The sequence below is a fragment of the Malus sylvestris genome, chromosome 5, assembly GCF_916048215.2.
Source record: "Malus sylvestris chromosome 5, drMalSylv7.2, whole genome shotgun sequence".
NCBI classification, from domain to species: domain Eukaryota; kingdom Viridiplantae; phylum Streptophyta; class Magnoliopsida; order Rosales; family Rosaceae; genus Malus; species Malus sylvestris.
This window is the reverse complement of record NC_062264.1, coordinates 43,317,857-43,330,443: the sequence shown is the minus strand read 5'-3', so window position 1 is coordinate 43,330,443 and position 12,587 is coordinate 43,317,857. Positions and strand designations below refer to the sequence as shown.

General features: G+C 35.6%; 2 protein-coding genes across 3 annotated transcripts; one reads left to right on the top strand and one right to left on the bottom strand.

Annotated features, from left to right (window-relative positions):
* Window positions 1-318: 318 nt before the first annotated feature.
* LOC126622346 (50S ribosomal protein L21, mitochondrial-like) lies at window positions 319-3,706 on the bottom strand. Of its 2 annotated transcripts, none has more exons than XM_050291044.1 (5): window positions 3,114-3,700; window positions 2,931-3,011; window positions 1,688-1,789; window positions 1,154-1,228; window positions 319-909 (listed from the first exon to the last, which is right to left on the bottom strand). In XM_050291044.1, exons 1-5 carry the CDS (start codon window positions 3,564-3,566, stop codon window positions 781-783), a joined length of 840 nt encoding a protein of 279 aa, XP_050147001.1. In that variant the 5' UTR covers window positions 3,567-3,700; the 3' UTR covers window positions 319-780. The 2 variants fall into 2 exon arrangements, with proteins under 2 accessions (XP_050147001.1, XP_050147002.1); XM_050291045.1 differs by having other exon boundaries at window positions 800-930; window positions 1,094-1,228; window positions 3,114-3,706.
* Window positions 3,707-4,891: 1,185 nt separating this feature from the next.
* Window positions 4,892-11,974, top strand: LOC126622345 (vesicle-fusing ATPase-like). The gene is made up of 21 exons (XM_050291043.1): window positions 4,892-5,206; window positions 5,434-5,529; window positions 5,628-5,709; window positions 5,820-5,870; window positions 6,339-6,512; window positions 6,969-7,123; window positions 7,213-7,321; window positions 8,164-8,263; window positions 8,345-8,400; window positions 8,571-8,636; window positions 8,761-8,843; window positions 8,929-9,062; window positions 9,361-9,571; window positions 9,826-9,957; window positions 10,044-10,104; window positions 10,229-10,288; window positions 10,510-10,568; window positions 10,684-10,771; window positions 10,933-11,055; window positions 11,357-11,422; window positions 11,516-11,974. Exons 1-21 carry the CDS (start codon window positions 5,019-5,021, stop codon window positions 11,657-11,659), a joined length of 2,238 nt encoding a protein of 745 aa, XP_050147000.1. The 5' UTR covers window positions 4,892-5,018; the 3' UTR covers window positions 11,660-11,974.
* The last annotated feature ends 613 nt before the right edge of the window (window positions 11,975-12,587 follow it).

Sequence of the window (12,587 nt, the reverse complement as noted above, 5' to 3'; positions counted from 1 at the left end):
CGACAAAGTTTGAATTGACGTAACATAAAACCTATTGGTCCGAAAAAGTCCGAAAGTGCCTTGTAGGTCGGAAATTAATGGTCTAAGTTAGTTAATGCTCAGAGAATTTTTTATTTTATTTTAATGTTGGTGGATGTAACATTCCAAATTAGAAACCACTATCCAGGTTCTGCAAGTTGACCAAAAACAAATCACACAAAAACAAAAAGCGACTACAAAAAGGTTTTAGCATTACCAGTTACCCACCAAACGTTAATTTAAGGAATTTGGGGCCGCACATAATATTCATTCAACTGAAAAGAAGGATACAACTTGAACTTAATTTCGGCCAATGGAACTTCCAACCTCGATTCAATCTAAGTTTCGACCAACATGCATTCATGACACGAGAAGAAAACAGAGACATGCCATGCCGTACAAGGAATTGTGAAAGAAACACACTCATGGCTCATGCACGAGTTGCATCATCGTTCACGTCACAAGAGTCAAGACTGAGCACAAACAAAAGATTACTAAAGATCAAGAGGAGCAAAACTGATTCAATCAGCCAGGGGGATTTCATAATTTGCACTTCTAAATACAGAAGATAAAATTGGCAGAAATTTGGGAGACAAATCCTACAACAACCACCCCCGGTTAAATTCTAAATTTTCTATTTTGAATGACAGCCAAAACCGTGCGTGGAGCAACGTACGAATCTGATTATGCTCAACCATAAAAGCACAACATTATGAGCAGAGTGCCATTATTGATAATGTTCAGCCATAGTGAACGTCTATCCTAAGCAGCAACCACAACCTTTTCCGTTTTCTTACCAGGTGCCTTTGGAGCCTTTGGAGCCTTTTCAGTGACTACAGGCTCTGGTTTCTCAATTCCTTGAACATCAACTATCCTCAACTTAGTCAATTCCTGAAAGAAACATAAAAAAAAAGGAACTTTAACGAAAATCACTCGGTACTGTTCACTTTAACGAAAAACCACATTTTTACACTAAAAAGTCAATCATGGTACTATTCACTTTACCCTTTATTTTGTCATTATCATTAAAACTCAAAGTTTTCAAGCCCTTTTCATTAGTTTTCCTTAAAAAAAATGATAATCACTGTACTAAGAAAAGAAGTTGTGACTGCTTGGACAAGGTTCCTGAACATACCTGGCGATGTCCTTTGGTTCGACGGTAATTCTTCCTCCTCTTTTTCTTAAAAATAATTACCTTTGCATCTAATGCCTGAGATGAAAAACGGAAAAGGAACAATACAAATATAAATTCCAAAGGTGAAGAGAACCAATGTATATGTATTGTAATGGTTACAAATTTGTATTCTAGTGCCAGTGAAATTCTTAGCCTGTTATTTTCAGCTATTAAGAATTCGATGGCATTAACAATAGATACAATGGCACATACCACTTCGTACATTTTATGAAGCTAATCTTTTTCTTCTTGCCTGTGACAAGTTTGTGCAGCAGAGTTTCCGAAAAGACTCTCGGAGATTAAGCTACAGTTTTTTCTTTAAAAAAAATTAATTAGGTTCATAGTTTTTTCCCTGAGCCTTATGAGGTAAAAAGAAACTACAATATTGTGACTCTGTGGTTGGATTTTGAAGCATACATATATTCATTTTTCTTCTTGACTGTGACACTCACGCACACAGCGGTAAGAAAAGAGAAACAATTCTGTCACACTTACGTGCTCCTCAACAACCGCATGAACTGCTGCATCTGGTAATATGGGCCTACCAATTATTGTCTGACTACTTGAGCCCAGCATGAGAACCTTGTTCAGTACTAACTGCAATAAACAAGCAAGCAAAACATCAGACAATAGAGTTCATTTATGAAAATTATAAACGTCATCTACCAAAAAATTATGAAATAGTACAATTATTTGATCTTAAACAAGGATACGATAATTCTATCATGTACTTGACTAAATTCTAATAGAGATCAAAAGAGTTATTACAAACCAACACAGAAAGGATAGAATCAATAGATAACAGGAAAACCGAATGTAAGCTTGCAAGTCCAGCTTGCCCTCTTGAGGGCTCGGATACAAAACGAACACCAATGGAAAAGAAATAGCATCCAAAATTATGGTACTTCGAACTTAGGTGGCCCTCAATGCTGGTCACAAAACCATCTTCCTAGTCTAAATATTTACCAAAACCAGTGCAACTCTTACACTATGTTTGGATGAGGAAAATAAACTTGGAATTTTGATAAAAGTCGGAATTTATAAATTGACATGCACCAATTTCCTTGTTTGGATTCATAAACATAGAAATTTAGAATTTCTGCGTGAAAAAAAACTAGGAATTTGGGACCTCCAATTCCCAAGTTCAAATTCCATGTAAATAGGTGTCCTTTCCCAATTTCTATGATTGAGAGTTTAAATATAACAAATTCTATATTCAATTCCATTGTTTTTTTAGGTTAACCAAACAAGAAAATTTACAAATTCTAGAAAATAAAATCTCGTCATTTCAATTTCCATCATTTTTAAATTCCTTAGTAATCTCACCAAGGTATTCATTTCCACTTGTAAGCCCATTAACATACCATCTCAATTCATATGACACGGAAACTACTCTTCTACAATTTTTACAAAAAATACTGTCCCCCGGCATACACGTTGCTTCAAAATTCCAATTAAGAACTTCTTTTAAGCCCACCAAAGAGTCATAATCTTGGAAGACACAAATTCAATTGATCAAATAGTAGCGAACGCAGAATGGATGCCAAACATTAACATACCACCAGTGAACTGAACAGCTAAAAAGACTTCAAATTTCAATTTCAGCGACTATGAGTACTGACATTATTCCTGTGGGTAAATGCAGTACAAGTTTGCAACATAATGTTAACGCATACATAACAACCTACGATATCCTAACACCGAAATAGGCAACACGCAACAATTAATCTGTACCGACCTTATCATTCACTTCGCAGAATTTCAACTTTTCCGTGAAAATGCAGTCCCCGTTGCTAACCTTGAACTGATGTGAACCAACCTACAACAACACCACCACAAAATCACATTAATCAAAACCAATCCTACCAATCTAACAGTCTCATTCGACGCCAAAAGATAATAATCCACTCTACAGACGGACCTGAACCACCGCGAAAACCGGCTCATATGGCTTGAAAACCCGATCAGACCTCTGAAGCGGCCCAATCACTTGGTACCCAATGCCGGCGGCCTCCGCCTCTTTCTCCTCTGGAGTATACTCTCTTTTCGAACCGCTGCATCGGTAAGCACTCTCGTCCTCACTGTCCCCAATTTCTTCATCCTCGTCGTCGTCGTCGTCGTCGTCGTCGTCTTCCTCCTCTTCACTGTGCTCGTTGTCTTCATTTACGTCGCCGATTCGGGGTTTCGACGAGAAATGGCGGGTAAGTGAGCGAGTGGGATCGGGGCTGGAGGAAATGAGGGAGAAATTGGAGGTGAGGGTTTTGAGGGGTTGGTAGATGGGGAGGGGAGCTGGGAGGGAGTGGAATGAAGGGCTTTTGGAGAAGAGGGCGGAGGCGTGGCGGGTCAGAGCTTGGAGGCGCCGTCGGGTCGCCATGAGCGTCGTTATGGCTCTTTTGGGCTAGGGTTTTAGCTTTCTCGAGTTTGGGGTTTTGAGGTGGCCGATATTTCGGTTGATCATGATTTGGGGGGCTTTCTTTGGGTTTTTGCTAAATTGCTCTTTTTTCAGTTTTCAGATTTTGATTTTCAGTTTTTATATTTTATAAAACTGAAAATTAAAATCTCGTTGAAGGAGAGCTTTGTTTGAGTTTTGCTAAACTACTTTCAGAAAGAAAACTCAAGATCAAATTTTGAAAATTGGAAATAAACTCAATAAATAGTTTTTAGTTTTAATATATATATATATATATATATGTTTTTTTTAACTGAAACCGAAAGTAGTTATCAAATGGGTTGTTTGATAACCATTTCATTTTTAGTTTTTAGTTTTCATTTTTTTTCAAAAATTGAAAACTAAAAATTTGTTTGGTAACTATTTTCAGTTTTTAGTTTTATAAAAAAGTGAAAATTGAAAATAAAAAAGTAAAAACTCAAGGAAAAATTTTGAAAACTCAAGAAATTAATTTTCATTTTTTTTTAAATTAAAATAGTTATCAAGTAAGATTTTAGTTTTTAAATTTCAAAAAGATAAAAAACTGAAAATAAAATAAATATCGAATGACTTTTAAGATTTCAGTTTTTAAAGAAGTGAAAAGTAAAACTAAAAATAAAATAATACCAAACTGCCCATAAGTGTTTTAAAGAGCTAAAAGTACTTATAAATTCTTCTGTCAAAATGTTTATAACCATTCTAAAAACAATTTCAAACTGATTTAGAGTTTAAGCAAAAAGTTTTTATCTTTCCGCATCATTGTGTTTGATTTTCTTTTTAGGTTTTGAAATTTTTTTATATAAGCTATCTTAGCAAAGAAGACATGAAAATCAAATCTCACTGTCAAGGGCAAAGCATTATCTTAGGGTTCCAAAAGTAGAAATTGGGGCTTAATGAATTCCTATTCACTTGTAAGTTTGCCTATAAACGACGAAGACATATTATATTTATGTTAAGCATAACTCAATTATGCACGATTCATATTCGTTATTGTTATCTTAAATTTAAAACTTCTCGTTGCAAGTGGCTCTTTACCACAATGGTGGAAAGGAGATGAACCATTTCCTGAGGGTGTGAGTTCAAACTCTATCAGTGGCTAATCTATCTTCTAATCTAACAAAATCTATCGTTTGACCAAAAAAAAAAAAAAAAAAATTGAAACTTCTCACTATATATTGGGCTACAAGGCTTATTAAAAGGACCGACATTATGCGATCAAATCCAGCTGTTCGTTTTGGGCTTTTATTTGGGCCTCTAGAAAATCCAAAAATTTCAAAGTTTATCGTCTCTTTCCGATCAAAGCAGAAAAATTAGACAAAAACTTCATCATCTCCATTTCTTACAACCAAAGGAACTAGAAATCCTCCACCCGGAATTCTTTTCGTCTCCGATCAAAAAATGGCCGGCCGGTTCGGCTTATCCTCCTCTTCGCCAGCGGTGATGATGACCGTCACCAACACCCCCGCCCCAGATCTCGCTCTAACCAATCTCGCCTACTGCTCCCCCACCGATCTCCAGAACTTCGCCATCCCCGGCACCAAGCTCAATCTCGCTTCCGTCGGCGACTCCTTCGTCCTCACCGTCTCATATCCTTTTGATCTTCATGATTTCTGATTATTTTTATAATTTTTGTACAATTTTTCATTGCAATCTGTCATTATTCGATCACGCCGTTTTTGCTCCATTTTTTTATGATTTGATTATAATTATTTGTGAAATTGCTATGATTTAGTTGGAATTTTTGAAAATTCAATTGCTTGGAGTTGGTGTGGATTTTATGTTGTGTTTTTTGGTGGCCTTAATTGAAAGAAACTGGTCATCCAAGCATACAGAGCGGCCACATTGCGCTGAACGCAATCCAGCGGCGGCATGCTAGGGTTTCTAGTGGCGATTCTATCTCTGTGAGCAGGTTAGTCAGGCACTCAATCAATCAAAGGATCACTGGCTCGGAGCTGAGGTTTTGGTCAATTTTGGTTTCTAATTGTGTTTTTGAAATCCCTAATTTAGATTTGTTCCACCGGAGGATTTTAATCTGGCCCTGCTTACGCTGGATTTGGAGTTTGTGAAGAAAGGCACTAAGAGTGAACAGGTATTTGCATATCGATTTCAATTTTTACATTATTGTTTTCAGTTTTCTGTACGAATACAAATGCCATTTTAAGCATTGGGGATTTGAAGGGCTTCCGGATTGTTTTGTAGGTTGATGCTGTTGCCCTGTCGAAGCAGCTTAAGAAAAGGTTTATCAACCAGGTAACTTTTGCTTCTACACTTGTTTTTCATGTTTGTTTATATCGTCTGGTTTTTGTTGAGGAATGTATGCATATGATTATTTGCACACCAGACGAGCAAATAATGATACAAATGTTGTTCAAATTTCGAACATGATCCTTTCTGAGGCAAGTTACCAAATTGATCACGTGTATTACTAAATGAAGATTTCTTATTGTTCCAATGCGTGTGTGAATTTTACCATTAAATTAAGGAAGGAATAAAAGCAACTCATGCTAAATTATTTTGGATAGAACGTAGTGGTCAAGTACTGATTCAGTTATAATAGATGCAAACTTCAGCCGTATTTGCTTGAAAAAAATCAGCCGTGTTCTTATTTCCTGATTTGTTTGATGGATCTTTCTCTCTCATTTAGTTTTCCCCCCTTTCCCATCAGTATATATTACTGCAGGTCATGAGTTTTGAAACATTGTGCCTTACTATGTGCAGGTCATGACGGCTGGGCAAAGAGTATCATTTGAGTTTCAGGGGATCAACTACATTTTTACTGTCAATCAAGCTGCAGTAGAGGGACAAGAAAAGTCTAATAATGGTATTGAAAGAGGGATGATTGTGAATGATACATATTTCATCTTTGAAACATCAAATGCAAGTGGAATAAAGGTGAGATTTTGATATTTATCTTTACTTATTAATATAAATTGTCAAATTATGTCAGACCCAGTAGTTTTAACTTTTAACTAGTGGAAAGGACTGTATGACATATTTTAGCATCATTGTCTTGGCAGGCTACATAGATCCTTATTCTATGTTCAGAAAATGCAACTTCATGTAGTTGCTAATAGTTATCATTATAGGGTTTTCATGACCCTGTGTTTACAATAAGAAAACACAAAATCCTATATTAGAATGGTTGAACTCACTTCATACTTGGCCGTGAAGGTCTTGCAATGACAAATCAGTTTTGCACTTGCACCTTTGATCACTTATTTAGCTGCATATCCTATGCAAATCAGAGTCGTGATATGATGGCCATTTAAAGGAGAACATTTTCATTATCATTTAGTATACAATATCAAATAATGTATTGAAATTTGATATCTAAATTGTATTCTCCAGATTGTAAATCAGCGTGAAGCTGCAAGTAGCAACATTTTCAGGCACAAGGAGTTTAATCTTCAAACGCTTGGAATTGGTGGCTTAGGTGCTGAGTTTGCAGATATATTTCGAAGAGCTTTTGCATCCCGTGTATTCCCTCCTCATGTGACAAATAAGTAAGATAACTGATTCTTCAAGCTGCACTGATATCTTGTTGGTATATCTTTATACCACGCTCCTTATTGGAAAGATTTTGATGTTCCAGATTAGGGATTAAGCATGTAAAGGGTATGCTGTTATATGGGCCACCTGGTACTGGAAAAACTCTCATGGCTCGTCAAATTGGAAAGATGTTGAACGGGAAAGAACCAAAGGTTTGGAGTTTGATCCACCTTTTTTTAAATAATCAAATTTCTGAGTTGTCAATTCTCTTAAACACTGTTTGGATGAGAGAAAAAACTTGGAATTCGAACAAAAGTCAGAATTTAGAAATTGATGTGCGCCAATTCCCTTGTTTGGATTCATAAACGTAGAAATTTATAATTTTTATGTGAAAAAAAAACTTGGAATTTGGGGCTCCTAAGTTTAAAATCTGTGTAAATAGTTGGCACCCATTCTTCTTTTAGGTAGCCAACAAAATTCAAAAATTCTAGGAAATAAAATTTTGTCATTTCAATTTCTGTCAACCACCACCACTCATTCTTCTTTTAGGTAGCCAACAAAATTCACAAATTCTAGAAAATAAAATCCCATCATTTTAATTTTTGTCAATTTGGAATTCCTTAGTAATCTTAAATTTCCTCATCCAAAAGCACTGTTAGGACTAAGAATTTGTTCTTTTCATTGGTCCGGAAGTTGAAAATTTATGAATGTTTGAATGTTTTCTAAGTTTCAGCTGTAATTTCAAATAATACTTACCAATTGATGACTCATGAAACTGAGATGAAATTAAAAACTAGGTACTCATTGTCACAATCTTGTATTCTCATTTTTCATAACAGGCATATGTAATGAATCGATTAAGTTCTGCCAGCTGTAAACATTGAACCATGCCGAATCATGCTTTAATACATTATTTGGATGCTAGTACATTATTTAAAGGTTCCAAAGCTATTTGAGCATGTCTGAATGATTTTGGATATGCAACTTTTCCTTATATAGGTTAGTTATTAAGATGCTTTGGTGATTGATGAGATTTTATTTTTGTGTTCCGTAGATTGTTAATGGCCCTGAAGTTTTGAGCAAGTTCGTTGGTGAAACTGAGAAGAATGTTAGGGATCTATTTGCTGATGCTGAGAATGATCAAAGGGCTCGCGGTAAGGGAAAATATATATTTCAAGTGCACTTAGGTTGGTTTTTCAATAATTTCTAATGTCATTATGTCCTTAATTCCCCAGGAGATCAGAGTGACTTGCATGTGATAATCTTTGATGAAATTGATGCTATTTGTAAGGTATAAAGATTTCTTACTCTATGCTATTTACTAAGATTCCTTATTCACCTACATTGTAAAACCTCCAAACCCTTCGTTTTCACAGTTGCATAGCTTGAATTGGATCAAAACGTTTCTTACTCTATGCTATTTAGTATTTACTATAACACATGCTTTATTTTGCAATACAGTCAAGAGGATCAACTCGAGATGGTACTGGGGTTCATGACAGTATTGTGAACCAGTTACTCACGAAGGTTGGTGAAATTTACAGTTGTGCTTTTTAAGTCTTGCAAAAACTTACAAACTTTTCTAGGCCAGTATATCTTCTTTGTGCTCCTAAGCAATCTCATCAATATGTCTGTGAAACTTCTTTTTCAGATTGATGGTGTGGAGTCTCTTAATAATGTTTTGCTTATTGGGATGACAAACAGAAAGGATTTGCTTGATGAAGCTCTTTTGAGGTGCTCTCTCTCACTCTCTCCAAACTCATTCCACAACATGTTTATTCAGTAGTCATCTAATTTTTTGTCCTTTTCTTGTTTGTAGGCCAGGACGTCTGGAAGTTCAAATTGAGATAAGCCTTCCTGATGAAAATGGTCGTCTACAGATTCTTCAAATTCATACAAACAAGATGAAGGAGAGCTCTTTTCTTGCTCCAGATGTGAACCTTCAAGAGCTTGGTATGTGCATAAGTGACATGCTTGCCAAATCCTTATTAATCTCTTTCACCTTTTATTCAATTCCTCTTTTTCTCAAAAGTTGTAATTTTATATAATAAGACTTTTTTATGTGGGCGGAGGGGTATGATGTTTTTTCAAAATCAATGACCTTGGTCCTTGAGATTGGAATATTCTTTGATTGTTTAATGTTCCAAATTCTTAATGCATGAAACTTTAAGGATCCTGACAATAATTTGAACCTTTCCTATGTATCCATGAAGGAGATAGAAGGCTTTGCTTATATCTTTCATGTTTGCAGCGGCTCGCACGAAAAACTACAGTGGTGCAGAACTTGAAGGTGTTGTTAAAAGTGCAGTGTCATTTGCTCTGAATAGACAACTAAGTTTGGATGATCTTACCAAGCCAGTGGATGAAGAGAGCATTAAGGTTACTATGGACGATTTTCTACATGCACTCCAAGAAATTGTACCTGCATTTGGAGCCTCCACTGATGACCTTCAAAGATGCAGGTATGGCTTGAGATTGTGCTTCAGAACTATTTAATAATAGTAAATAAATCTGACCCGCTATTTAACTAGTTTCATCATTTTGTTAAATTAGACCCATCTACCAAGAATTGGCCCTTGTAAAAGTACAGAAATCTTGATTCTGGTCCCTTTAAAATGACGTCATGTTTTTTTGGTAGTTTGAAGCAAAATATGGAACCTATTAAATGTTTTTATTTGTATTTCATTTCCTCATGGTTCTGTCACTTGATTTGTAGACTTAATGGAATGGTGGATTGTGGTGATCGTCATAAGCACATATATCAAAGAGCTATATTATTAGTGGAGCAAGTCAAATTGAGCAAAGGAAGCCCACTTGTTACATGCCTTTTGGAAGGCCCTAGTGGCAGGTAAGCATAATTGTGTGCATTTTTGTTCTATTTTCATTTGCTTTTTGTTTACTTTGAGCATTCTTAACTTTACCCATCTTGGACAGTGGTAAATCTGCACTAGCAGCTACCGTTGGCATTGACAGTGATTTTCCTTATGTCAAGATTGTAAGCTCCCACATTATTTGTTTCACTTTACATATTTATATGTTTTTCAAGAATTTCCAGTCTTTTAATAATCTATATTCTTTTTATTCCCTGTTACAAATTTTACGAGTTTTTAATTGGATAGGTTTCGGCTGAGACAATGATTGGTCTTCATGAGAGCACCAAATGCGCACAAATTGTGAAGGTTTGTTTTGTCTTCTTGAACAATTTTAGTTTTAGAGATGTCACTTTCATGTCTCAAATATTCAACTTTCCGACTAATGCAAAATATTCAGTATTCTTGGATTATCTGTTTGTTTACTTATTATCCTTGTGTAAGTATAGACACGCATATGGATGAATGTAGCCTTATTGATATAGTTTTTGTTTTTGTTTTTGTTTTCATTTCTGTTATTTTTTGAATAGGTTTTTGAGGATGCATACAAATCACCGTTGAGCATCATTATCCTTGATGATATTGAAAGGTCATTACTGCTGCTCTAAGTTTAATTGACTTTTGTGACTCATCGTATCTTGTCTCCAAAAGCCTTTAGCAACGATTTATCTTGAATATATTGTTATTTTTAATTCGCGTTGCAGGTTACTGGAGTATGTTGCTATTGGTCCAAGGTTTTCCAATTTGATATCTCAAACACTGTTGGTCCTACTTAAGCGTCTCCCTCCAAAGGTTTGTCATTTACCCTTGACTTCATTGAATATCAATGATACCTATTATCTGCTAGCTGAGTGATTATTTTTTGGAATGTGATTACTTTTTTCTTTCATCTCTGAAGATTATGGAGTTTGGATGCCCATAATATTTGTTTTTAACCTTTCTCTCCTCTTCAGGGGAAAAAACTTCTGGTCATTGGAACAACAAGTGAATTGGGCTTCTTAGATTCAATCGGTTTTTGTGATACCTTCTCTGTCACTTACAATGTTCCCACACTAAAGACGTTGGATGCAAAGAAGGTAATGAAAAATTTGCTTCCATTTTGGTTAATTTTTTGGCTTTACATCTTCAGCTGTTTTGCTTTTAACGTTGTTGGTGAGTGAATGTTCTCGCCTTCCAAATATGATTCAGTGGGCATGTTTTTATCAAAACAAGGCTTGTATCGCTTCGCTTCCAAAACAAAGTGAAAGCAGTCTGCCATCTTGGCTGTATATTTCTTGGAATAAGAACTGCATGTTCGTGTTTTTATCTAACGTGATGTTATAGAAACTTTAAACTTTGTACGTAATACACTAATTTCTTCCCTTTTTCTCATCGTAGGTGCTGTCACAATTGAATGTTTTTGCTGATGAAGACATCGATGCGGCTGCAGAGGCCCTGAACGATGTAAACTCCGCCCTCCTTAATTTTCTTCATCCCTTCGTTCTTTTTATATTTCTTTACTGTTAATATCTGACTTTGATCTATGTCTCTCTCTAGATGCCCATCAAGAAGCTCTACATGTTAATTGAGATGGCAGCTCAGGGCGACCAAGGAGGATCTGCCGAGGCAATCTACTCCGGAGAAGAGAAGATAAACATCACTCACTTTTACGATTGCCTTCAGGACATTGTTCGATATTAGTTTATATGGCACTGTTCTTCTAGGATATGAAAACCACAGAATTCTTATCCTTCGATAGTTCGGTTAATTATTCACTCTTATGTTTTAGATACTCCCTCCCACTTTTCGTTTTTGTTTTTGTTTCGGGTTTTGTTCTTGAGGAAAGGAGAGATGATTTTTTTTGCAGGCTGGTGCTTTCCCCTGTTGGGATCAATCCTTGGTTGTTTTGAGTTGTACCTTGGGTGTAGTATTGTATAGATTGGAACATGGAGGGATGTTACAGTCCCATGATTATTATTTCGGATGCCATCATGGCGGTGGACCTGTTTCGTGTAAGTTACTCTCTCATTCTAGTTGTACTGTTTGTTTTATGGGGCGAAGATGCTGCCTGGTAAATGTCACTGCTATAAAATGAATTTTTATTTTTTTTATTTTTTGGGGTAAATTGAAAGCGAAAGTGATGCAGGGTGTAGCAGGGTGAGAAAATAAAAATGAAAAGATAAGATATATATATATATATAGGTAGGGTCAACTATCTCCTAGTGTGAAAAGAGACTTGAAAACCTTAAGAACTTCGATTCTAGTACCAGCAGACAACAACTACAAGAACAAAGAGACATATTCTTAAACAAGAGCAAGGCACCTAAAAATGAGTTTATAAACTCAAATTTCAATGTTTCGAACTTCTCCTTTCCACCTTACAAATACTTGAATTTATAGGCTTACAACTTAACTTAAATAAGAAATATGAAAAGACAAGTGAAATAACATATAACTCTTAGAAAACTAAAACATTTCAAAAAATGTTCTTAAGCTAGAAATCTAATAAGCCCCAAACCTATAGCTGAATACATGCATTATAGCTCTGAAAAAGCATGTATCTTATAACGTTTGAATCTCAGTAGCTGCATGTGGTCTAATATCCTAATGTATACTATATTGGTTTTCC